This window comes from Budorcas taxicolor, chromosome 19 (assembly GCF_023091745.1).
Source record: "Budorcas taxicolor isolate Tak-1 chromosome 19, Takin1.1, whole genome shotgun sequence".
Classification (NCBI taxonomy): domain Eukaryota; kingdom Metazoa; phylum Chordata; class Mammalia; order Artiodactyla; family Bovidae; genus Budorcas; species Budorcas taxicolor.
Window position 1 is genome coordinate 37,633,614 of NC_068928.1, and position 25,701 is coordinate 37,659,314.

The window sequence follows — 25,701 nt, forward strand, 5'->3', positions numbered from 1 at the left end:
CTCTCCCTTCCCCTCCCTCCTCCGCCGGGCCGGACATATGGAACCCATTTCGCCGGTGACATTGAAGAGCCGCTGCGCGCCCGCCTTCCGCCATGGCGCCCCCGATTCCTCAAGCCCCGGCAGTCGCCGCTCCTCTCGCCCGGCCGCTCGGCCCGCTCACGCCTCGAAGCCTCGACCGGGCTCCGCGCCGGGCCCGCGCGCCTCCCGCAGCTCCACGCGCCCGGCCGCGCGCGGACTCGAAGGCCGAACAAAGCGGCGGCCGCGGCAGGCGGGCTGGGGGAGTGCTTCCGGGCCTCTCCTCGCCTCGGCCGGTGGGGCCGGGATGCTGCCGGCCGCTCAGCCCCCGCTGGCGACCCGGGCCCGGCCAGCCGCCTGCCGCTGCCCGCGCCCTAGCAGAACCGCACAGGTAGGTGCGGGCTCCGGACCGGGCTCGGAGTGAGAGCTGAGTGCCCGAGATCCCCGCGCCCGTCTGGGAGGACAGTCGGATTGGTGCGAGCCAGAGATGGGGGCGAGTTGAAGAGGCAGTGAGGGCGGGCGGGCGGAGGGTGCGGGTCGGTGTGCAGGAATGCGGGGTGTGGACAGGACCCGGCTAGGGCCTGCGGAGCGCTGGGGCTCAGGAAGGGCGGTGGAAGCTGCGGGGGGTTTTCCAGGGGAATTGGGAGCTCCGGGTTGTGCGGCAAATGTGAGGGGCAGCTGCTGGAGTGGAGGGGGGGGGGCGCTGGGTCCTGCTCCCAAAGTCCAGCTGCCACCATGGTCAGAGCCTACTAGCACCTCGCGGGTTTTTTGAAGCTGAAACTACAAGGGGGCTGCGCTAAGGACGGGTGTTAAACTGAGAAGGTAGGAGACGGGGTGATTTATGGCTTCAGAGAAGCTGTGTTTACTCCCTGCCTCCTCTGGAAACCAAAAACCAAACAGAGCAGAGGCGGGAGAAGCCTCTCTCTTTGGAGTGGAAGGCGATGCCAGGTTGATTCACTGGGATTTATTTTTCCAGATGTGGGGAAATGGTGGGAGCTGTCTCTTTGCAGGGGCAGGATGTGAGATGTAAGGAGAGTGTGCAAGCATACACACGTAGGTGTGTTTAGTGTGAGTGCACATATGTATTCATTCGGGTCGGGGTTTGTCAGGTACAGCATCGCTTTACAAGTGAGCACACTGGCAGCTGCATGAGGACCTGATGTTCTCAGGTCTGGGTACCCTGGACCTGGTTGCTCTGGACGTTCTCTGTTGCCTCGTACCCTCGCCATGGGGGAGTGCTCCTGCAGTCTGTGCTTTCTTTCCTCCCACAGCCACACGCAGCAGTGCCCACTTGGCCTGGTCCCTGGCCCCTCTGTGTCATCTGCCCACGCCGCCTGATCTTCACTTTGAACCTTTAGCTTTGCCATGCGAGACGTAGGAATTAGTGAGCACAGCTGGGTTGGGAAGAGGGGTGGGAGAAAAAGGCCTGAAGTGGTAAGGGCTGTTGGTGGTTTGAGGCTGGTGGGGGTTCCACTAGTACTGCTCAAAGTCTCCCAAAATCTCTGTTTGGGAGGGAGCGGGTGAGTACAAAGGGGACCAGGGGAAAGGAGCCAAGCAGGATGATGGGGGTGGGAGAAAAATATTTTGACCCCCAGATAGTTATTTCCGCAGGCCAGCCAACCGGTGGCTTTTGCATTTCTGTCCAGACACTGGGCTTTGCCTGGAAATTGTTTTGCATTAAATTTTCTCAGCCGCAGAATTATCTTTCCTCGCCTCCAGCTAAACTTGCATTTTTCCACCAGACACTTGGGCCCCGCACCAATGAAATCTGAGAGGAAGCGGCTGGGCCCTAAGTGGCTGTAATTTAATTGATTTTATCATAAATCATCAACTTGATGAAGAACCCGAGGTTTCAGTGAAGTAAATTGATATTAATGGGAGTTTCTTGAAATGCAAACTCGCTGCATTGTTGGGGCATTTTGAGCTGGGAGGTGGATTACATGTGTCCCAAGAGCAGAGAGCCGGTACCTGGAGCCCAGCACAGCTTTAGGGGGTCGGGAAAGCTAGCTTCGAGGGGCAGCTGCAGGCAGACAGGTTTCTGTAGGGGAGAAGGCAGAGAATGGAACATTGTTGGGGAGGGAACAGTCTGACTCCATGAACCCTGGCTGGCAGTCCTGGGAATGCTGGTCTCCCAGTCGGGGGAGGCAGTTGGGGAAGCTGGTAGGTGTGTGGGCAGAGTTGGGGGTCGGGTGAGAAGGCCAGGCTGGTACAATGGGTGCATTGACTCCTGGTTAAAAATTGCCAGGTTGAAGCCTTCCTCCTCTAATTACACAAATTAATTATTTACTGCTCAGGTTGCTATGTCTGAAAATAGTACTTTTGATTTGGTGATGAAGGTGGAGAATAACCCACCCTGGACACAGAAGGGCAGTAAAAACCAATGCATTAGCCTCTGAGGGTTCAGGAGTGGGGTTGGCACTCAGTTGTGGGGGTGTAAGCATTTAAATTTCAAGAGGAAATAGTCTGATTTTGGATGAGATGGTACCCATTATTATCTGAAATCAGTTTATGACTGCTTATTGTTACTCACTTTTACATCAGTACACAGAGAACCACAAATTGTCAGCTCAAAAGGGAAGATCATTTAGCCCAAGCCCTCCCCTCCATACATGTGATCTGGCTTTAGGGATGGGAAAACTGAGGCCCAGTGAAGTCTGCTTCAGATCACACAGCCAATCTGGACCACCTGGAATCCAAGCCTCCTGACTCCCAAACCTATCCTTTATGTACGACTTCAGGCAAGCCACTTCCTGGCTCTGGACCTCAGTTTCTCTATCTTTGGCAGTGGCAGCATTGGACAGGACACTCCCTGAGTTCTTCCCAATTCTGACCTTGAGTAACTCTCTAGTGCTTGGGAGCGACTCCTTTTTGTTGCTCCTGGGGTTCTGTGGGCACCTGAGTATAGAAGTCACTATGTGCATGCATATTTGCAGTATGCATGAAGTTTGTATATGTCCAGAGAAGTGCATGGTTATTCAGACTGACTCGAGGAAATCCACTGGAATCTGGACTATTCCTCCTCCTGAAGGTGTCCTTATTCTCAGCAGAGGAGAAGCCCAAGCCTAGAGCACTGGAGATAGAAGGCAGTGGGAGGGGCTAGCTGGCTGGGTTGGGCCAGGATTGGCATTTGAAGGGGAGCTAGGGAAGGAGGGGCTCAGCCTCAAAGAGCAAAGCACTTTCTCTGCCAGGATTCGGAGCTGAGGCTGGAGTTGTTGGGAATACAGCTTTTGAAGTCCCTCCAACACCAGCGCAGGGACCAAATTATGGTTTCAGCATTTAGATCTGAGACAGCAGACCACCATCACCACTCCCAGCCTCACTTTGCCCCCCTGAGCCTTTGGACGCAGGGGGCCATGGCATTATACCAGGTCTCCTCCCAGGGAAGCCAGGACAGAAGTCCTGCAAGGTGGATGACCCCTGTCTTCTTGCTCTTATTTTCCATTTCTTCTCCCAACTGGGAAAAAAAAAAAAGATAAAATTCAAAAGAGGTGGGGGCTTCTCAGAAGTGGCCTGGATGTGAGAAGGGAGATTTCTTGTAGGATCAGGGATATGGGGAGGCTAGCAGAGGAGGGGCGGCTCCAGACTGCCTTAGGAAGTGTTGTCAGGGATATGAATTCTGGTGGAAGAAGTGGGAAGAGAGGAGAAACAAATTCATTTTGGGGGGATTCTGGAAATCAGAGTTCCTGGCCAGATAATCCTGAGAGGAAATAGTCTGTTTTTGCCCGAGACTTCTTAAAGTCTCACCCCAAACCCTATTTGAGAGAAAGAAAAAAAACGAAAGGGCCAGCAGGCCCAGATTCTGGGCCTATCCCATTCTGACTTTGGAGTTTTATATTTGGAGGCAGTTCTGGAGGCCTTCCACTGATTGGTCATTAATCCCATGAGTTATTGTCTGCTCAACAGAGGTCAGTGGGAGAGAGGCATCTGATCTGTCAGGAGAGACCTGCGCAGTCAGTCCCTCGCAGCAACTCCCTGGGTCCTGTACCTCCCTTGGCAGCTTCTCTCTTCCTTCCCCAGCAATCCCCCCCCAACCCACCCCTGACCCCAGGCGCCCAGCTGTCCAAGATTTGCCCTTCTCCTTCTTGCCTTGCCCACCTTTTGTCTTGACATCCACAGGGGTGGGGTTTGTCAGGCCGGGACAGAGCTTCTAGGTGAGGCGGGACCCCTGATACAGTGGAGCTCAAACCCAACTGGGCGCTGCCGCTCACCGTCTTGGTCCACGGGCCGTAGGGGCACTGGCTCGGCCTCCTTGCTCACTGAGCAGACTTTGCAAACCCTTATGGGAGCCTTGTTTTGTCTTCCTCTGTTTCTTGCCGCCACTCTTGGGGTTAGGGGAGAGTTCAGCTCAGAATTTACTTCAATTTACTTCAGTCTTGGCCTTTTTCTTCTTTGGATCTTGGCTTCTACTGAGCTGGATGTACACCGGCCTCCGCCCAGGCGCGAAATCTTCCTTCCTCTGCCCCTTTGTTCCCACCAGCTCAGGCATCTTAGAAAGGTGGGAGTTCAGGATCCAAATACCAAGAGCGATTTGCAGTAGCATTTCCCATTTTCTAGCCCCCATCTTTGAAATTTCATTAATATTTAAAAGAGATGGAGATTAAGGTGTGTGTGTGTGTGTGTGCGCGTGTGTACTTTTCACGAGTCTCCGAGGCCACAGAGTTGGCCAGTGAATCTGGAAGAGTGTGGGACCCGGAACCCAGACAGGGCCAGAAAGAGATTGCTAAACGCCTCACCACCCCCAGCCCCAGTGCCAGGTCCCGGCTTCTCAGGGAGCCTGGGAGGGCAAGTCAAATTTGGGGCTGGCTGAGCTGGGCGCTAGCCTGGGGCGGCGGTGGGGAAAATCCCTTGGTCATCCCAAGGCTGATACCAGAAATCGATTTTAAAGGAACCAGGCAGTTTGTCCGGATTGAGAGGAGAATTTTCGTTTGTTCTTTGATGATTTTTTGGGCGCAGAAGGAAACAGACATCTCCGGTGGCCTCCAAGCATGCCCCCCACCCATGATTGCTCAAGGGGATTTTAAGGGCCCGGTGTCCGGGTACTGGGCATGGATTAGGAGTGGGGGAGTAAGTGGTCTAGCTCTGGGGAAATAGGAAAGAATGTCTATGAAGGGGGGCATTTTCTCTGATTTTTGCCTTTATTATTAATTTCTAAGGTTTCTGTGTCTTACTCTTTCTCTTAAAATTTAAAAAAAAATTTGTTTCTCTCTGTCTCACACACACATACACAGACACACACAGACACACACATGGTAAGTTGCCCAAGTTTCCCCACTTGAATCCAGGAGGAGATTGTTCCCTCTTCTCTCTCTAGTCTCCCCCTAAATTATGACTTCACTATCAGGGATGATAAATCCCTCTCTCCTCCTTTTCCAGACCTCAAAGTCTTCCCTCCAACCCCACTGGTGTTTCCTACCCTAAGTTTCCTGCCCAGGCTCCTCACTGCCCCAGTCTGTCCCTTGAAATTTGGAAGGTCTCTAGCCTGCAGACGTACCTCAGACGAAAAGGGTACCCTGGAGCTGCCATTCTACCATTCATCCCCCATCCTCCCAGCCCCCAAAAGGGGCTCTCTGCCAACCAAAAATCTCCGGAAAGGAATAATAAAGTCCAGAAGGAAACCAAACTGGGATCTAATTGTGTCTCAAGCATTTGGAAGGGGCTTTGCTCTCAGAATTACTTAAGAAGTCCTTACTCTGTTTCTTACTGCATTTGGGGGCGCATGTCCTCTGAAAATTTGCTCCAGGTTAGCTTTCTTCCTCGCAGCCCTCTTTTTCGCTCCCACTCTACTGCACTCCATCTCCTTGTGTAGCCAGAAGGGACCACAAGAATCCAGGCTCAGAGCGGGGAGGGGTCCACTGTTGTGTCTGGAAAAACTCCTCTGCCCTTGGCTTAGCTCCAGGCTGATCCTCTTGCAGGCTGACTGGATGTCCCTGGGTTCTCTCTTACTCATTGGGGCGAAGCCGTGCAGGTCCCACAAGTGACCAGATCCTCCTCTCCTCTTAACTTCACAATGACTCTCTCTCTAGTGGCAGTAACAGCTAGAAGAGTTGGAGGGTCTGAGGTACATTCTTGACTTTTTAATGTGGGAGGGGAAAAGATCCAAAGGTGCTGGTCTCTTAAACCTCTAGAAGCCTCGTGAGTGAGTCACTGACCCACCAGGCCTAGAACTATGTAAGGTCCAATCCAACAGGTCTCCAACTAGGGTCTGGAGATCTCAGGACAGACTCTTTGTAGCCTTGACTGCTTTCTCTAAGGGTCCTGGCTTGAGCCCCAGCAGTGGGTCCAGCTTGGGTATTTTCTGTTCCTGATACTAATAAATATAGAAAAATGGCTTCCACCTTCCATCTTCACCTCCCCACAACCCTCAGCCACCAACTCTCTAGGCAGGCATTAGGATCCTAGAGACCTCACAGTAGGAGGAGACTCTTCAACCAGTTCCTTGCTGGAGGTTAGGACGGCCAGAGTCCCCTTCTCCACTCCAATTCATCAGGGCCCCAGGAAACTGGCTGTTCCAGCCCATGAAGTAAGCCTGACTTAGTGGGCCTGAAAGAAGTGGGGACTGGAGGAGGCCAGGGGCCACACCTTATGAGAGTAGACAGTAGGACCCTTTCTCAGCCCAAAGCAAAGCCAGTGAGTGGGGAGCTATGGGGTGTGAGGGAAGCTTTGCTAGACACTGCCACCCTCTCCTGGAAGGGAGACAATAGCTGGAAACCATCTCTCACCTTTGTTCTCCCAGTCCCTTCTCTCCTGGTCCATCCAGATGGGAAAAAGCAAAAGCCAAGGATTCTAACCAGGACATCACAGGGTAGTAGCTGGCTCTGTCTACGCAGAGTTAAGAGAACAAGTTTTCCAAGCTGCCTTCGTAGAAAAGAGAAACTGCCAGACTTCTATTTTATCCTCTAAGCCCGGAGTCAGCAGTTCTGCCAAGCTGCAAACACTCCTGCTTTTGGAAAAGTCCTGGTGCTTTTTTTGTCTTTTTCTTCCGCCAGGAACGGCTCTTCCCCACCCCCGCCCCAAATCTGCAGACACCTACATTCTTGCCTCCTGTCTTCCTCCTACAGGCCTCCTAGCCTTTCCCTGCCCTTCTAAAACGCACTCGAAGACAACTTGAGCTTTTGTAGTTTTCCTCACTTGTTTCCAGAGTCCTAAATCTTGCAAGAGCTAACAGAAGTAAACAGATTTGTTCTGAACAATAATAATAATAAAAATAACCACCCTCCATCTCTTTTGCCAGTGCATTTAAAATTAAGGCATTTTGCTGGTTCTTCGAATCTTCTTAGAAGTACAAATGTCCTTATCACCTCTTAGCCCCTTCTGCCTATCCGGAGGTGAGAATCTTAACAGAAACTTCTTCGTGAAGTTCTCACAGCTTCTCTATTGCCAGCAGTGTCTGGAACTCAAGCTAAACACAAGGTCTTCCTTTTGTCACCCTCTCCTCAACCCCCCTCCCCTACAAGATGGTCTGGATTTTTGAAATAATCACTCACCGCTTGTTGTCTGTTCTCAAAAATGGGAGGGGGCTTTTGAAAAGAAAGCTCTGGTTCCCCCCACCCCAGGTTGGAAACCGGGCCAGATTTGTGGGGAGAGAGGAGGAATAGAGGGTGTGGGGGAGAGAAGAAACAGACTGCTGAGACTCAGCCACCAGTCCCGCAAGAGTGAAACTACTTAAAAAAAAAAAAAAGTCCTAGTGTTCCCACTGCAAATGAATGCAGAGGGGCACCCAGGAACCATCCCCCCACCCCTGCAAGGCCAGGGCCTCCCAAGCTACTCTCTGCTTAGACAGAAGGGTTTAGTAATGGTGGTGGTGGTGGTGGTAGTGGAGAACTGTGAACTCCACCAGCTTTGCCTTGTCTTTGAGCTCCCCTTCCTCCCCCACCAAAATCTGAATTTAAAAATTTACCTGTCCTTAAAAAACAAAAACAAAACTTAAAAGCTCTACCTTCTTTCCTTTCTCACTCTTTTTTTTTTTTAAACTGGGGGGGGGGCATTCAAAATACCCCCCTCCCCCATTACCACCATCACCTTCCTTCCTTATCAGGCATCTAAGCTTGCTAAAGGGGGAGAGGTGGGGGTGTGTGTGAGCTTGTGTGTGTGTGAGTGTGTGTGTCTGTGTGGTTTTTTCCCTGTGCAAAAGCAGAGGCCATTGTTACGGAGAGTAGGGCGTACCAGTCTTATAGGGCAACCGCACTGTGGCGGCTTGGCCGTGCCGGAGCCTGGAGCTGGATTCTCGGCGAGCTGAGCCGCCCGAGCACCTTTCGGTCTTCTATTTTTTTCCCGCTCCCCTACCCCCTCCCTCCTGCGCACCCCCGCTCCTAAGCCGAGTGAATTGAAGCGGACGCCGAGCGGCTCCTCCGGCCGGTCTGCCCCTCGGGCTCCCCAGCCGGGGTGGCTATTGGGGAGGGGGGCGACGCCGCTTTAAACAGTGGTCTTTTTTTCCTTTGCCTTCAAGGAGGGGAGATTTCTCGCCTGCCGCTCGCGCTGGGGCTCGATGTGAATATATATTATGTCTGCCTGTTCTCCCCTCGTCGGTGGCTAAGGTAAGCTGGACTGAAATAGGCTATCAGTTTGTGAATGGCGGAGAGTATGTCTCAATGATTTATGGCCCATATGACTCCAATCTCGGTTCAAGAAGAGTTCACAAGCTTTAAGCTTCCTTCCACGCAGCGACTCTCTCTCTCTCTCCCTCTCTCTCTCTCTCCCTCCCTCCCTCTCTCCCTCTCCCTCTCTCTTCCTGCTTCTTTCCTTTTCTCTTCTCTTTTCTTTCAGCAGCCAGATCTGGACTGAATTTTCGCCCGGCTGCTAAGAAGAGCCTAACCTTTTTTCTCTCTTCCTTTTTTGTTCTATTTCTCTTCTATTTTTTTTTTTAAGTCCTGGAAGGTGGCCTAGCCCCTCTCCCTGGTCTTCCCAGCTATTGTTACTCTCCCAAGCCTTTTTTGGCGGGGTTGCTTGGAAAAGTGGATTTCTTGGGGTGGCTCACCGCCCTTCTCCAGTGAGACCCTGGGGGGAAGCCGGGAGCCACTGTCTCCTTCCCTCCCTCTCTCTCTCCTGAGAAGCCAGATGGAGCCTGGATTTTTTCAACATGGAGGCAAGGGAAATAGATGTGTTTGGCTTGGTAGAACTGCACCCCACCCCCCTTTTCCTGGATCCCCAGGTTTCGGATCCCCTCCGCACCTCTCCCTCTTCTCACTGTCCCATCAGCCGGGCCTCTGTGTGCGCCCTCCGGCCGGCCGGGCCTGGCAAAGTCCCCGTGTGGAGTTGCTAAGGCGCCTTTTAATTTAGTTACCTTCAGCGCCCAAACTTGCTGCTGCCCTAGGGCTGGTCCTCGGCCGGGTGTGCTTGGAACCTGCCGCTGCTAACTGTTTCTGCGTCCTGAAGGCTTCTCTTCGCCTCCTTGGGCCAACATAGCTTGTCGCCAGGCACCATGGCAGCAGCAGCCGAGACAGCCCGGCGGCGACAGAGGCAGCCAGGGACTAACTCCATCCACAAACCTTCCCGGCCCTTTCTGGCTGCCGGTGGAGCCTCCATTCTTTTCTATCACGCCTCTAGCTTCTTGCTTCCCACACTCGCCTGGCCTCGTTGCTGCAATGGTTTGCGAGTTCATTGCATGGGGAGCGACAGGAATTTCGGCCCCAGGCGTCTAGTCAAATTATTGTTTTATTATAACTATCATCATCATCATCATCATTACTGCTGTAACAATCATTTAGACTAAATAAAGCCAGGGCCCAGCCAGCCAACCCCCTCCAACGTTTTTATTTCATTCTCTTATCTATTAATAACAAACTCAACTGATGCCTGTTAATTAATTCCCCCTTCAACCAGGGCTGCTCCAAAGCTAATTTTGGTTAAATCATCAGAGGCTAATGGTAATAATAATAAAGGGATTGGGTCAGCCTGGTCAATTGAACTCCAGTTCTCCTCCCTGGAAGGACCTCCTGCTTTGCAGACCCCTGTGTGTTTCCCAGAAACAAATTCTTCCCAGAAACCAATCGGAACTCAGAGTTACCCGGCTCCCTTTTGAGTATAAATCTGTGCCATTAAGAAGGGGATTTATGTGTGAGAGGGATTTCCTTCACGTGGACTCCCTTTTTATTTTCCTATTTTTAGTTTTCTTTAGAGTTGACTAGCTGGGCTGAATGAGATTTAACTAGTTCAAACTCATATGTCAGAAGATAGGGTCAATCTAAAGATTCTATGAAGAGTGATGGTGAGGAGTTGAGAAGATATTTGGTGAGCTTGGGGGTATGTAGTCAGAAGTTTCGGAAGAAATACACAAAATCCTGTGACAGCTTGAACCTTTATTTTTCTAGCACACTTTAAAAAGCCTGCATTAAACTAATGATTTTTTTGTTGTTGTTGTTGCCTCAAAGAACTTCAGTAAACAGGGGCACCCAGTTTCCAGCCCAGATAATATTGCTTAGATTGCTTTGTTTACTTTCTTTTTTTCTTAGGGAAAAAAAATTTGTGTTTTAGAAAGCACTTTCCCATCTCTTTTTAGAAAAGTCCAGCAGTTACCTAGTTTCTTTCTTCTTTTCTTCTTTTGGAAAAATCAAAGGAAGCAGACTGTCAAGGAAAGGGTGGGTAAAAAAAATTATGCCTGATGAAAAAAAAGAGAGTGGGGGAAGACCTAGCCAAATGGTCACAGCACCAACCAGTCCCACCAAAGAAACAATCCTGTTCCATTTGGGAGCCCCATGGGGGCCGCTGGCTTCGGGATCCCAGACTTGGTTAGCAAACACTCAGACTGGAGGTGGTGGTACCTGCAGCCAAGGCCATGGAGGCCACTCAGTTCCACTGGCTCTGGAGGTTGAAAATCTTCAGGAAGTTTTGGGTCAGGCTGCTGCTTCTTGAGGTGGGAGGGTAAGGACAGGCTCCCTCACATCAGAAGGTTCCCTGCTCAACTTGCTTCTTCCTGCTGCCTCTTCCAGTGATCCTCAGCCTCAGTATTTTTTCTCCAGGTTCGACTCTGCTTGGATGAAAGGAACCTAGATGAAGGCAAAGGCAGGAGGCCTCTCAGCTCAGAGGAGGGTGTTGATGATGCTTTTATTTTGGAGTTCCCCCCCTTGAGCCACCCTATCCCAGAGTTGGGGGGGGGCAGGTGCAGGGAGAGGGAATTAAAGAGGTCAGGGGCTAGTAGGCAGGCAGGAGAGAAGCGATGGCCCTTGCCATAGTAAGATTCTATATCCAGGCAGTTCCCAAAGGAGTGGAGTCCTTATTTTTTTAAGTGAAGATGAAAACTGGTGGGCTTTTTCTTTTAAAATTAAAGCACTGATATAAGAAAAATCCATTTCAGGCCAAGCAAGTGGCCTCAGCATCTGCTGTGAAGATGTTGGGTGGGGGAGAAGAAAAACCCTATTGATGTCAGTTCCCTTTTCAGTTCCTAAGATGGATTCGAGCCCCAGTCCTCTTCTCCCCGTGTCTCTTCTCTCACCCCGCAGGTCAACCGCTACGAACAGATCCCGGGAGGAGGGGGGCAGAAAGGAGGGGGGGGTCCGGCGTGCCACGTGACCCCAAGGGGTGCCAATGTCCGGTCGTGAGGGTATCTGGCTCTTGCAAGTTGCCACCTACCATCAGGGCCTCGCCCAGCGATGCAGAAAGCCACCTACTACGACAACACCGCCGCCGCACTCTTCGGAGGCTACCCCTCATACCCTGGCAGCAATGGCTTCGGCTATGACGGTCCCCCTCAGCCCCCCTTCCAGACCACCACGCACCTGGAAAGTGACTACCAGCGCTCAGCGTGCTCGCTGCAGTCCCTGGGCAACGCCGCCGCGCACGCCAAGGGCAAGGAACTCAACGGCAGCTGCATGAGGCCGGGCCTGGCCTCAGAGCCCCTGCCGGCTCCGCCCGGCTCGCCCCCGCCCAGCGCCGCACCTACCAGTACCACTAGCAACAGCAGTAACGGGGGCGGTCCCAGCAAAAGCGGCCCCCCCAAGTGCGGTGCCGGCTCCAACTCCACCCTCACCAAACAGATATTCCCCTGGATGAAAGAGTCGAGGCAAACGTCCAAGCTGAAAAACAGCTCCCCTGGCACAGGTACCGGCTCTCTGGCTTCGTCGTCAGCTTTTGTCCCGGCCAGGAATGTCACTGTTATTCTAGCACCCAGCCCTTAGGCGCCCAGGCGGCGGCGGCAGCTACGGAGCATTTCCCGTACCCCCCCCCCCCACCTGGCGACCCGTGACCCCGCCAGCACCCTCTCCCTCCTGCCCCCCTCCACCTGAACTTCTGAGAGGTCCAGAAGGCCAGGTGCTCGGCCTCAGCCCTTTGCAAGGCAGCAGAGTCACGAGACGCTGCCAGTAGACGCAGAGTCGTCAACGATTGATTATTATTAAGTATTACTACTGTGGATATTAATCACAATCGCTCGGGCGGCCCACGGTCTTGGCCTCCAGGCATGGCAGCCTCTTTGCCCCCCATTTTCGTGCCCTGCCCAGAATGTCCAGACTCGCCCAGGAGCTCTCCTCAAGCACCTGTCTGGGCCACAGGACCGGGCGCGGTGGAGGGCGGAGGAGTGTCTTCTACACCTGGAACTAGGGATAAGGGGGGAGAAAGCGTGTGCGAGAAAATCCAGCCCTAAATAAATGGCCATGCGGCTCTGTCTGCGTGACATGATCAAATTTTCATAAGCTGGGGCAGTGAGAGGAGAACAGGTCTCTTAATAAATGCCACTATTATAGAGTGTCCGCTAATGCGGCGGGTGGGGGCGGGAGGCAGTGGAGAGGAGGAGGCGGGGACGCGAAGGGGAGGGCGGCGGGGCCTCCGAGTCCAGGCCTGGATTTATTAAGAAACGATGCATTCAATTTCGGCGTGTTCAGTAATTATCTTTTATTTCATTTTCTCCCCTTCCCACCCCTCCCCCTCGGGTCCAGCGGAGGGCTGCGGCGGCGGCGGAGGAGGCGGCGGCGGCAGTGGCGGCAGCGGGGGTGGCGGCGGGGGAGGGGACAAGAGCCCCCCGGGGTCTGCGGCCTCCAAGCGGGCGCGGACGGCGTACACGAGCGCGCAGCTGGTGGAGCTGGAGAAGGAGTTCCACTTCAACCGCTACCTGTGCCGGCCGCGCCGCGTGGAGATGGCCAACTTGCTGAACCTCAGCGAGCGGCAGATCAAGATCTGGTTCCAGAACCGGCGCATGAAATACAAGAAGGACCAAAAGGCCAAGGGCCTGGCCTCGTCTTCGGGGGGCCCCTCCCCCGCCGGCAGCCCCTCGCAGCCCATGCAGTCCACGGCCGGCTTCATGAACGCCTTGCACTCCATGACCCCCAGCTATGAGAGCCCGTCCCCGCCCGCCTTCGGCAAAGCCCACCAGAATGCCTATGCGCTGCCCTCCAACTACCAGCCCCCCCTCAAAGGCTGCGGCGCCCCGCAGAAGTATCCCCAGACCCCGGCGCCCGATTACGAGCCTCACGTCCTTCAAACCAACGGGGGCGCCTACGGGACGCCCACCATGCAGGGCAGCCCCGTGTACGTGGGTGGGGGCGGCTACGCGGATCCGTTGCCGCCCCCTGCCGGCCCCTCCCTCTACGGCCTCAACCACCTTTCCCACCACCCCTCGGGGAACCTGGACTACAACGGGGCGCCCTCTATGGCCCCCAGCCAGCACCACGGACCCTGCGACCCCCACCCTACCTACACAGACCTCTCCTCTCACCATGCGCCTCCTCCTCAGGGTAGAATCCAAGAAGCGCCCAAGTTAACACACCTGTGATAGGAGAGGGAGGGCAGAGGGGCAGGTCCTGGGATGGAGGAGACCCAGGAGGGGCGGGGGCTGTGGAGTTGTGGGGTGCAGTCGGGAGGTCTGAAAGAGGAGGCAGGGAGATGGCAGCCAAGCTTCCCGGGAAGAAAGGGCCTGGAGCTCCTTCCCCTCCCCCTGGCCTGAGAGGTTGCTTTTTAAGTCCTGCAGCTCTTGTTTAGTCTGCCTGCCAACCCATTGGAAAGGAATCTACAGCAGATTGGAGATGACCCCATCAACCCTAGGCCTCCAGCAATATCCAGTTGGAATTCCACCTTAGGGAGTCGGGTAGAGGAAGAGGAGATAGGGAAACAGGCAAAGAAGCACATTTTAAAAAACAGACAAGATGGCTAGGCCATCACCAGCCAACCAACCAACTTACCTTCCATGTGGTTAATTCCCTCAAATCTTGATTTTTCTTTCCTGGCAATTCTCCTTAAAAAAAAAAAAAATTTAATACATTTCAAAACCAAGGGCACAAAGCATGTCCCCCTCCCACTTTCCTGAATCCTCAGATTTCTTCCCATGATAGGAGAAGGTTGATTGGGCACTCCCTCCATTTCTAGTCCCATATTTTTCTGCTCTAGGACATTAATATCTATACCCCACCCCTATCAATTACAGTCTTCAGAGGGCTCAGGGATGGTGAGAGATCCTGAAAGAGCTGTCTATATTATAAATATATATATATATATTTTCCTTTTATGGCAAAGCTGGGAGGTGAGGGCAGGCAAGTTGTCAAGACTGAAGGTTTGCCCATTCTGCTGTCTCCCATCGCAGCTCCAGGTCCATCCCCCTCACTCCACAGAAAGCAGTCGGTGACTTGAGGTTCTACACTTCTCTTTTCTTCTGTTGCTCTCTTGACTTAACGTGAAAACAGGGTATATTTTGACAAACTGTCCCAGGCGGGGGCTGCAGCTGGGCCTGTGTGCCTTGCTCAACCCTGGACAGGACACTTTTGTTGCACTTAGAGTTTACATTTTAATGGATATTAAAAACAACTGTGAGAGATGCCTGGGCCTGCAGGAGTCCAGCATTGCTCAAAAAACGTGTGTTCTAGTGAACATTTTCATATATATTTATTGGTTATAGCTTGTTAAAATATTTTCTTTTTTTTAATTATTTATCCCCCTACATTATGTATTTATATGAGGGAAAAAGGAAAAAATTGTACTTTTTTTAGTATTGTTATAAAGGACGTTGTGTTCCCTGTCATGTAAAACCAGCTATTTTAGTTATTGTACTCTAGAAAAAAGCTATAGATTTATGTTAAACTTGTACTTATGAACAATTGTAATTAGTTCTAAAAGGCATGAACTCAGCTCCTAATTGTCACTGTATAGTCCTGAATTTGTAGAATTAGAGTTAACTCCCTCTTGGAACTTTCTTTGTTCTTCTGTAGTTACTTTTTTTCCTTACTTAAAAGGGTTGTCTGTCATATAATTCTTGAATAAACTTTCTGTTATCAATTTTATCTTGTCTTGGTGGTCCAATTTAGATAGCAGAGCAGCAGGCTGCTGACTGCCAGATTTCCCCAAGGGAAGAAGAATGGTGAAGACCCTATCCTGGCCTTTTTATGCTCCCCTGCTCAGGGCCCTACCTCCCCCATCTGTGTCTCAGGTTTATTTGGTTTTTCTCACCCAAGCTTGGAACATTCTGCCAACTTCTTAAGATTTAAGTAACAAGTTTGGGGCGAAGGGAGACTAGGGGACTCTCTCTAGGTCTTTTCTGCTTGGCTTCTTCGCCTCTCCGTTTTTCCTCATTGATTGACCTTTTTTTTGTCTTTTTGCTTCTTTGGCCACAGCCTCCCCACTGTCCCCCACCCCCCACCCCATCAACAACAACAGAAATCTGGCCCATTACTGCTTCTTCAACCTAAACTTCACAGTTCTCTTCCGGAGCTACAAAGAAGTCGTCACGTGACCCGAAGCCCAACCACCATTGGGTCTAAAATGAAAACAAAGGAAAATGATTAATCTTAAAAAAAAAATCTGAAGCCTAGACTTCTCAGGTCAAACCTTAAAACTAAAGTGAAATTAAATCACTAAATAAAACTCAGGACAGAGGGAGAGGAGGCCTGTTTGATTTCCCCCGCCAGGGTAAGGGGAGAGGAGGAGGGTGGGAGAAGCTATGGATCCAAGCATACATAAAATGGTCCCCAGGCTAATGTGCCGCTCTGTTTCCACGATCCTTGGGAAAACTTCATTTCTTAGTCGTGGTTCCATAAAAGTTTTATCACATTGGAGCGAGGATAGAGAGGGTCTGTCAAAGATGAAATGTCACCGCCGCATCGCTGGAGCCGATAAGAGCTAGGAGACAGGGAAGCTGAAATATGGAGCTAATTCGTTGAAAGAGAAGCGATGGCTGCTTGCTGAAGAGTTGCATAATTCTAATTGTAAGCGATGCTCTAGCATTGCTTAATTAGGAGCATATATTTGGTGGTAGAGATGGTGGGGGGTGGGGGGCGTGTCGGTGAGAATCCTTCCAGGCCCTCAGCCTTAAAGCCAGGGCTGATTTTCATTTTTATGTTGTATCCTGGCAGTCCAAGGTTAGTAATTATAGCCTTTATGCAACAATAAATAACAATAAAAAAGCAACCTGAATTCTTCACCCCACCCCCCACACCACCACCAAGTAGGATTTTAACTGGACTAGGCTCATCCAAGCAGCAAGCAATTTAGCACTGGGTCAAGCTATAATTTAAAGGCATAAGAGCGTACAAAGTTTGATTGGGATCAAATAACGCTCAAGGGTTTTTCTTTCTCTCTCTCTTCCTCTTCCCTGAATAACATTTTCTGAATGGTGTAACTAGATGGAGCGCCTTGTTTGGCTCTAGATGTAAAGTGGACTGATAATCTAGTAGGAGAGAGGCAGGCCAAGTCAGAAAGTTTACCTTGAGTTTGAAAAACAGAGCTTTGGCTTGAATTGGAGTTGCAACCAAGAAAAATAAGGGCCACCTTGGTTTGGTGTCCTCCTCCCTTCTCTCTTAGAGATTTCAGCCCCTAGCTAAGCAGCCAAAGTCGAGGGGAAAATATCTGTACAGTAAGATTCACAGCACAACAGGGGGGCGGGGAAGCGGCGACTCTGGGAAGGAAGGTTCTCTTGGCCCCTTTTAACACCCAAGTTTTCTGCTGTTCTCTAATCTGGCCGTAAAATCTGTCAGCAGGGTTAGAGAGCCGTATTTCCTGCAGGGACAGCCGGAGTTGTTGCGGAGAGAATCGCTCAACCCTGCAGCCAGCTGGAGAGGCTGTGAAAAAACTTCCAGGGCTTCTCAAGGGGGTGGCCGGAGGGAGACCCCTCTTAGGCCTCCTGCACAACCTGCAGACAACTACTCTTCTGTGCCTACTCCCCACTTCCACCCCCGTCCTCACCTCCAAGTGGCAAAAATTACTTTCTTTGGAGCCGAGCTGGACACAACCGTCTCTGGCTAGTTTGCCCAGTTTTTCAGAGCAGCTTCGTTGGATCTGAGCCCTCCAGAGCCTGCCGCCCCGGTCCCTGCAGCCCCCACGTCCAGCTCCCCCTTTTTCCTCCTGGCTCTCCTCCACCCCCACCCTTCTCCTCAGATTCCTCTATCCTTTTTAAACACTCACCCCCAACCCACACGGATGAATACTTACCACCACCCACGCGGCTGTTACACTGACACAAAGTTTCTAGTTCCAGCTCCCGGCAGAGTTGCCATTTCTCTGCTAACCAGCCTTCTCCTCCTTGCTCGCTGCCTGAGCAAGGAGTGGGGGGGAGGCCGGAGCCGTGGGAGTTCTCCAGAAAAACTTTCCACCCAACCCAGCGCCTTTCCTCTGTCCCCATTTCCCATCTGTTTCCCTGCTCTCCCAGAATCACCTTTCTCTTTCGCTAACACCCCCCACCTCCAGGCCTTTTAAAGGGATGGGGAATTTCGGCTGTTCCCTCTGCTTTCCCAAAGAGCCAAATTCTTTGATGCCATCGGAGGGAGCTGTCAGGGGGCTAAGATTGATCGCCTCTCCTCCTCTCGGTCCCTCTGACCCACTTATTTAAAAATCTTACCCCAGATCGACTTTTCATTTTCTGCTTTGAGATCTAGTTTCCCACCGATTGCTTGGGGCTGTGAGTCTTGTACCCATTCCCTCCAGTAAATTACAGCACTCCCTAAAGTTCATACTATCTTGAACTTCTGAAAAGAAATAAAAACAACAATTTCCCCAGGGGCTAGAAATGAGATATCATCTTTGATCATTATTTTTGCACCCCCTCCACAGAGAATTCTATCTTGTTGGGGGTATTTATTTATACATACATACAATGACGAAAATGGCAAGGGCATTCCTGTAGGGGGGAGTACCCCCTTCCAATACATTGGCCTGAAGTTTGAGAGTTCTTTAAGTCAAATTGGGAGCTACCTTGGTTCTTGATTCTTGTTCCTGTTTCTGGATATAGATGCAGATACAGGCTTGAGGCTTGAGAGGGTGCATATGCATCTTCGACCCTGTCTGCTGGAGTGTCATAGAGGAGCCCGATGCCTCCAGGTGAGGAGGCAGGTAGACATAGGGGCAGGGGGCAGTGCTGCAAATGCTGGGCAGAGAAGGGAACCGAGACTTCACAGCTCCACAGGCCAGAGGCCCAAAAGGGCTCCTCACTGTCTATCTCACTCCTCTGTGTCAGCCTAGGAGTGCTTGTCTATTTTCTAAGATTTATCTGTTGCTTTTGGGGGGTGGGTTGGGGATAGTGATGCTGATGATTGTAAATCTCTTCTCTTCCTTATTGCACTGTAACACAGACCTTTCCCAAAGGGGAAAACCTCTTTATACTACCTCTTCCTCCCATATTGAGATCCTCACTCAGCTTTTTTTTTCCCCCGGGGTGGGGGCAGGGAATGCTGCTGGCCTTATAAAGAAAGCTTTACTGTATTAAAAATATTTGAAAAAGAGGAAGACTTCTCCCTTAGGTTCTCTTGTTTCCTGGGTTCCAGAACCTCCCCTCCTCTGATGGGGATGAAGAAAAGGTTCCTTTAGCTTTTCTGGAGAAAGTGGGGCATGGGGAGCAGGCATGTAGGACTAGGGGGCTCATGGTGTCCAGGTCATGGTCCTCTAGAGTTTTTGAATCAATTAAAGCAAATAATGCTCTGTTTTCTACCAGGCCCAGACGAGTGATTGGCCAAGGCGGGTCCCGTGACCATGAATTCCCTGCAATTTCGCTGGAGTCCTGGGTTTAATAGAGAGAGTCCCCATACGCTTGTATTTATCAGCAATATACAATTATAAAGACCCAAAATTTAAAAAAAAAAAAAAAACAAAAGAGAGAGAGAGAACAAAATCTTCCCCTCCCAAAATCGCTGCATCACACAAACCTGGGGGGGCAGGAGGGGGGGTCCCTTCCGATCCTCCCTCCTGACGCCCCCCCAGCAGGCCCCCTCCCCCACCATTGAAAGCCATGAATTTTGAATTTGAGAGGGAGATTGGGTTTATAAACAGCCAGCCATCGCTCGCCGAGTGTCTGACTTCCTTCCCCGCTGTCTTGGAGACATTTCAAACTTCATCAATCAAGGAGTCGACATTAATTCCTCCTCCTCCTCCTTTCGAGCAAACCTTCCCCAGCCTCCAGCCCGGCGCCTCCACCCTTCAGAGACCCGGGAGCCAAAAGCGAGCCGAAGATGGGCCCGCTCTGCCGCCGCTGCCGCTGCTCCCCGCCGCCCCCCTGGCCCCCGAGTTCCCCTGGATGAAAGAGAAGAAATCCGCCAAGAAACCCAGCCAATCCGCCGCATCTCCCCCGGCCGCCTCCTCCGTCCCGGCCTCGGGGGTCGGATCGCCGGCAGGTCGGTAAGCGTGATAGGGGTTGGGTGAGGGGCAGCTAGAAAAAAAGGGGGAGAAGGAGCGATGGGGGAGGTAGAAAAAGGTGTCCAGCCTGTTGGGGTTTCTTGCCCCCGTCGATTCCAGGGACGAGAAAGCAGAAAAGATCGTTGTGGTTCAGGCCTGGCCGCTGCCAGCATTTTTTTTTTCCTTTCCCTACAGCAGATTTTGGAAGCTGGTTGGGGAAGAGCATCTTTTTCTGCTAGGAGAAAAGGATTCGATTGAGGTTTCACATTTAGCTGTGTGGAGGAGTGTTGTTGGATGGGGTCGAATCTGGAGGCAGGAAAAGATTCAATCCCATCTACTCTAGCTCTAGGAGAAGTGGGGGAATTTGAGAGCTGGGGGCTAGGGAGGAGAAGAGGTGAGGAACAATCTTTCTTTATGAATCCTCTCCCCAGGCTGAGTTGGAAAGTGCTGAAATGAGGGATCCACTTGGAGGACCTGGGAGGGGCTCTGAGGTTCTGGGGGCGAAAGGGAGCCGCTCCCTAACCCCTGCATGGTCCGTGGGCGGCTCTCTGAATGCTGTGCGCTGACTCTGGCCGGGTCTGGCGGAGAGAGGGACGAGAAAGAAGGCAAGAGCCGTGGGAGCGAGCCGCTTTGGTAGGCGGGCAGGTCGGGGGTGTCGCAGACATTGCTTTGGGAGGATGGGATAGTCTTTCAGCCGAGTTGAGGTTGGGCTGAGGACACGGCCCGCGTTGACGCCCAGCCCGCTTTCCCCGCAGATGGGCCGGGACTACCGGAGGCCGCCGGCGGCGGGGCGCGCAGGCTGCGCACCGCTTACACCAACACGCAGCTGCTGGAGCTGGAGAAGGAATTCCACTTTAACAAGTACCTGTGCCGGCCGCGACGCGTGGAGATCGCGGCCTTGCTGGACCTCACCGAAAGGCAGGTGAAAGTGTGGTTCCAGAACCGGCGCATGAAGCACAAACGGCAGACGCAGCACCGAGAGCCGCCCGACGGGGAGCCAGCCTGCCCCGGAGCGCCGCAGAACACCGGCGAGCCAGCCGAAGAGCCTGTGGCTAGCCCGGGCCGCCCCTCCGTATTGCGGGCCTCGCGAGCAGCCTGTTGTCACCCGCCCGAGGTCGCGCAAGGGCCTCCGGGCGCCTCGGGCCCACGGCCTTTGGCCGCTCGCGTGGAGGGCGCAGACGCGCGGAGCCCGGGCGGCCCCCTGCGCGGGGACGGCGGACGGGAGCCCGAGCCGTTGCCAGAAGACGCCTTCTCGGAGCGGCAGGATTCGCCTTTCTTGCCCGACCTCAGCTTCTTCGCGGCCGACTCCTGTCTCCAGCTGTCCGGAGGCCTCTCCCCTAGTCTCCAGGGCTCTCTGGACAGCCCGGTTCCCTTTTCCGAGGAAGAGCTGGACTTCTTCACCAGCACGCTGTGTGCCATCGACCTGCAGTTCCCTTAATAACCCGCTTCCTTCTCTCGACCCCCGGCCCCCCTTCAGCAGCCTGTGGGGAAACCCAAGGCCCCCGCCCCGCGCCAAGTCGTATGGACTTCTTTATGTGTTTTGCTAAAATTCAGGTATTATTGAATTAGCGTTTAATCCACCTCCTTTTTTCTCTAAAATATTGGATACACGGGCGTCTTTTAAAAATTACACATTAAAAAATCCGTTTGGTAGAGTCCTTCCAACGAAATCTCAGGAATAATTAAACTCTGGGGAGGGGGGGTGTGTGCTTTCTTAAAAAGAACTAGAGGAACCTATTTTCCTCTTTCTTTTTTTTTTTTTTAAGTTTTAGGCCGTAGATTATTTATTAAAATCCTTTACTAATAGGAAAAGGGGAAAGTATTTATTGTACATTATTTTCATAGATTAAATAAATGTCTTTATAATACGGAAACGAGTTAGTGTTTGTGTTGGGACCCAGTCCCTTTCCTCCCCGCACTCACTAGGCCAGGCCGCCCTCTCTCTCTGTGTGTGTCTCTGTCTGTCTCTGTCTCTCGCTCTGCCCTGGGCCGGATAAGTCCGGGTGGTACAAAAGGGGCCCCTTGGAGGAAAAGGGTGTGCTGCCAGCTGAAGTGAGAGCAAGAAGAGATCTCAGGCGCGGGCTTCACAGTCGTGGTGGGAGGCGTAGAGGTTCAGCTAGATTGGGAGGGTCCCTAGGGCTTCCTAGGCTTCTCGCCTCAGTGCCCTAAGCGGAATGGAGGGTTTTTTTCCAGGACGCAGGACGCCTGGGGAACCCGAGGTCTGGGGGTCACGCGCAGGGCCAAGGAGTGGAGTAGGGTCGGGGGTTTTCTTGGGAAGCAGGGTCCCGTACCCAGGGATGGTCACTGGCCTCCAAGTGGACAAGAAAGGAGGCCGTGTGGAAAATGTAGCGGGAGCGGGTCCCTCAGTCACCCTAAGGCTCCTGGGGTCGGGAGGAGCGTCCGAGGAGCGGCGGGGCGACAAGCTCCGGGAGGCCCGGGCAGCGTTGGGAGGCGCTTGGCTTGTATGGAGCGAAGAGGGAGCGAGGAGAGCGGGAGAGAGACAGGGAAGCCAGGAAGATGCTCAAAATGGCGCTGGGGTCGGGAGGCAGGGAGGGGAGGGAAGAGACTGTGGCCGCCATGACAGCCGCCTCAGGATGCGCGCGGCCAGCCCCGGGACCGTCCCCGCACCCACCTTCACCTTTTTGGACCATCCCGATGCCCGTGAAGACAGGGGGCCCTGTCTCACGGGCTCCTTTTTTGTTTTTGTATTGTTTGAAATATCAGTCCAACGGATGCTGAGGATGCGAGACGGACAGATAGTCCGCGAGGGGGTCGGAATGGGAGAGGGTGAATGGCGGATCTTACTGGCTGGGTCTGCCTCGCCAAATCTGACTTTTGATCCTTCGCTCTGGGATTTGATGCCCGGCCAGAGCGTTCTCCAAATGCAGACCTACCTGTCTTTGCCAACAACTTCATTTGCCGTCTCAGCACTATTTCCTATCTCTCACCGCACCTTAGCAGGTTTCTTGCAAACCCAGTAAGCGGGAGGCAAGGATCGATCTTTCCACCTGCCTCCTGGTTTGTTCCGGGGAACGTAGAGATTTAAAGGGCCCTGGAAAGCCATCCATCCTCCTTAGGTTTACTTAATATTTCTCGGGCTCAGAAACAGACACCGCAGGGCTATCTCCCCAGCAGATGCTGCTGTTCTTGAAAAGCAGTTTATTCCCGGACCTCCCAGACTTTCCCCTGAACCAGCAGGATGGGGACTTGGAGTACCAGCCACTGAGAGGCAACAACTGTCAGGAAAAGCCAGGAGCCCACATAGGTCGTGACATACAGGACTAAACAGACCCCTGCATATTTTTTTTTAATCTGGTCTTTCAGTGTGGGCAGTACATACATCTTATTCAGCTGGAATTTAATCCCTTAAACTGTCTTAATATAGAATTCATCTCCTGCATTAAATAATCTTATGCCATGTTAAATTGCACTTATTTCTTTCATAAATAAATTAATATAGAACAATTAGATGTGTATTATAATAATATCATGTATCTTAGTTTATTTTCCCTCATAAAATATATACATATGAAATAATTTCAATATATTAAAGTAATAATACAGGTTGTTGGCTTGTGTGTTTATTTTCCCCATAAATAAGTGAATATATAATATATTAAAACCACACTATACATCTCATTGGGTTGTGTGTTTATTTCTCCATAAAATATGCCTATAGGCAATGTTTAACCCCTTTAAAATCACAGCACATAACCATCTTTACACCAACAAAATAAAACAGACATTTCAGCTGGAGTTTTGATTTCTATGGACAGCCAAACTAGATAATTTGGTCTAATTAAAAATGCTCTTTCAGCTATAGCAGATTGTTTACAAAGATGGAGAATACCAGAAGGATCTTGCTAATTGCCCACCTTTCAGCTTGCTTTGGTCAAAAGGAGAGCACACTTCATCAATGCCAAAAATACAGGCTCTGCTCCGTTGGAGAGAATTCACCTCCTGGAATCACAGTTTGGTCTGTAATACTCAAGGGCCTCTGAGGCTCCAGTTTTCTAAGAGACTTGCTCCTCCATGGACCAGCAGCATCAGCACTACCTGTGGGCTAGTTAGAAATGCAGACTCTTAGGCCGCACTCCAAATCTACTGAATCAAAACCTCAATTTAGCAGATCCCCAAGTAATTTACAGGCATACTAAAGTCTGAGAAGTACTGCTGGATCATAGTGCCACCTTGCTTCCTGCCTTCCTCCATGTTTAACAATTTTTCACCCACTTTATCGGGTCACCTCCTTCCAATCCTCCCCACCCCAAATCAGAGACCCAAAGGGCCCTGAATTTTAGCTTCTGCCTGAGGCTGCATCATTCCTGAATCTTCCCTGCCCAACTGAGTGGGAGTTGGGAGGCCCAACCAAAGGCTCAATCTACCTGCTTAGATCTAAGTACTTTTTGCATCCTGGGGGGAGAAACAACCAATCCAGGAAATCAGAAGGTCCAGTATTTTCCTTGCTTATTAGAGAGGAGTTAGAGCTGTTTTTACAGGCAACACACAGCCTGTTTCTCCTGTCTCCTGTTCATGAAACTCACCATCTTTGAGGCCACCAGAGAAGAACAAAGAGGCAAGGCATTTATAAAAAGAAATGACTTCTCCTTTCTGTTCCATCTGACTTCAAATTCAAAGGAATGCATGGCAATTTAGAATTCATAAGGGGCCAGGACTCAGGGTGCCTAAGTTGTGTTCTAAGTTAGCTCCTTCTGTTTGTTTCATCTCTAGTGTCATCCTTTTTAACCTGAGTTTTCCAGGCTGGCTATGGAGAAGGAAGGCAAAGAGAAGGGAGTTCTTAGACAAGGCAGCAGACTGCCCCCTCTCAGTGGCAAGTTAGAGGGCAGTGCCAGGTGGCTGCACTCAGTTATCCCATCCTGATGTGGTATGGCTCCTCTTAAGTGGTCTGTAGGACAGACTGGTTATAAATGGGCTGTGCTTGGGGTGGGAAGGCTTCAGTGCTGTCCTGAAAGCTGCTGGTCAGTCTGCCCTACTCTTGGTGAGTCATTTTTTAAGAAGAATGGCCCATTAATATTATGGTGAAAGCAAAAGACCGTTAGATTGAGAAATTATTTGCAATCACTCTAACCCTGAGCCATTACATTTTTAAAAAACTTATGCCTGGGTAAGTCTCTTCCCCTTTCTGGACCTCAGTTTCTCCAACTGTAAAATAAATGGAAGAACTAAATGACTCTAATATTCTCTGCATCAACATATGCCAAAAGTATATTCATTAGTCTTTACAAACAATGTATCACGTATTTATTATAGTACCTGGTGTCAGGTGCTTTTAAATGGAGGTGGTGACTTTTGATGTCTGACGATAACCCACTTCACAAGTATCTGGTAGAGCCATTTTAATGAATTTTAATTTGCCCATTTACACCAACAATCATGCCCCAAGCATTATTTAAGTGAGCAGGGAGAGACATCTTTTCAACAAGTATGTAATTAGCTGTAGTGCTGTGTGCCAGGTGCCAGGTATTCAATGAATATGAGTATTAAGAAGTGGGACATTTTCTAAAAAAAAGAGGCACCAAACTTCTTTGCCATGATGTACTAGACTTCATTTTTTTTTTTAATGTTTATTTATTTATTTAAGGGCTTCCTAGGTGGTGCAGTGGTAAAGAATCTGCCTGCCAGTGCAGGAGACACAGAAGACACGGGTTCAATCCCTGGGTCAGGAAGATCCCCTGGAGTAGGAAATTGCAACCCACTCCAGTATTCTTGGCTGGAAAATTTCATGGACAGAGGAGCCTGGCAGGCTACAGTCCATGGGGTCACAAAGAGTCAGCCATGACTGAGCACATATGCATTTTGGTCACACTGAGGCATGTGGGATCTGAGTTCCTGGACCAGGGATGGAACCTGTGGCCCCTGCAGTGGAAGCACTGAGTCCTAACCAGTGGGCTGCCAGGAATTCCAAGTGTACTAGACTTTAAAAATCCCCTTTGGTCAGTGTTTATCTGGTTGCTAGGGTATTAGAACATAGGTACAAATTATGGGTCTCCCTAAATAGCTCTGCTGAACCTTCTCCCCATCTTTCCTTCAAGTCTCTGACAAACACTCAATGGCCCCACTGTACATCCTCCTAAAATATGCTCTATCGAATACATGTTCTCAGTTTGCAGAAAGTAGACTCTTGGGCCCTACATCAGTCTCTCCACCTGTTGC

At 51.3% G+C, this 25,701-nt stretch overlaps 3 protein-coding genes across 3 annotated transcripts in view; 2 read left to right on the plus strand and 1 right to left on the minus strand.

Annotated features, from left to right (window-relative positions):
* NFE2L1 (NFE2 like bZIP transcription factor 1) overlaps window positions 1-25,701 on the minus strand; it is a 592,815-nt gene that overhangs the window by 95,534 nt on the left and 471,580 nt on the right. The gene's annotated exons all lie outside the window — the stretch shown is intronic.
* HOXB3 (homeobox B3) lies at window positions 11,544-13,714 on the plus strand. Its single transcript, XM_052658021.1, has 2 exons — window positions 11,544-12,048; window positions 12,882-13,714. The coding sequence occupies exons 1-2, from the start codon at window positions 11,601-11,603 to the stop codon at window positions 13,712-13,714; spliced, it is 1,281 nt and encodes a 426-aa protein (XP_052513981.1). The 5' UTR covers window positions 11,544-11,600.
* On the plus strand, window positions 19,145-21,337 carry HOXB2 (homeobox B2). The gene is made up of 2 exons (XM_052658023.1): window positions 19,145-19,526; window positions 20,283-21,337. The coding sequence occupies exons 1-2, from the start codon at window positions 19,145-19,147 to the stop codon at window positions 20,963-20,965; spliced, it is 1,065 nt and encodes a 354-aa protein (XP_052513983.1). The 3' UTR covers window positions 20,966-21,337.

Bases quoted from the DNA above. Each gene is read 5' to 3' on its own strand.
- HOXB3 (XM_052658021.1), top strand. From the start codon at position 11,601: ATGCAGAAAGCCACCTACTACGACAACACCGCCGCCGCACTCTTCGGA. The intron at 12,049-12,881 runs GTACCGGCTCTC...CCTCGGGTCCAG, and splicing joins AAACAGCTCCCCTGGCACAG to CGGAGGGCTGCGGCGGCGGC.
- HOXB2 (XM_052658023.1), top strand. From the start codon at position 19,145: ATGAATTTTGAATTTGAGAGGGAGATTGGGTTTATAAACAGCCAGCCA. The intron at 19,527-20,282 runs GTCGGTAAGCGT...CTTTCCCCGCAG, and splicing joins GGGGGTCGGATCGCCGGCAG to ATGGGCCGGGACTACCGGAG.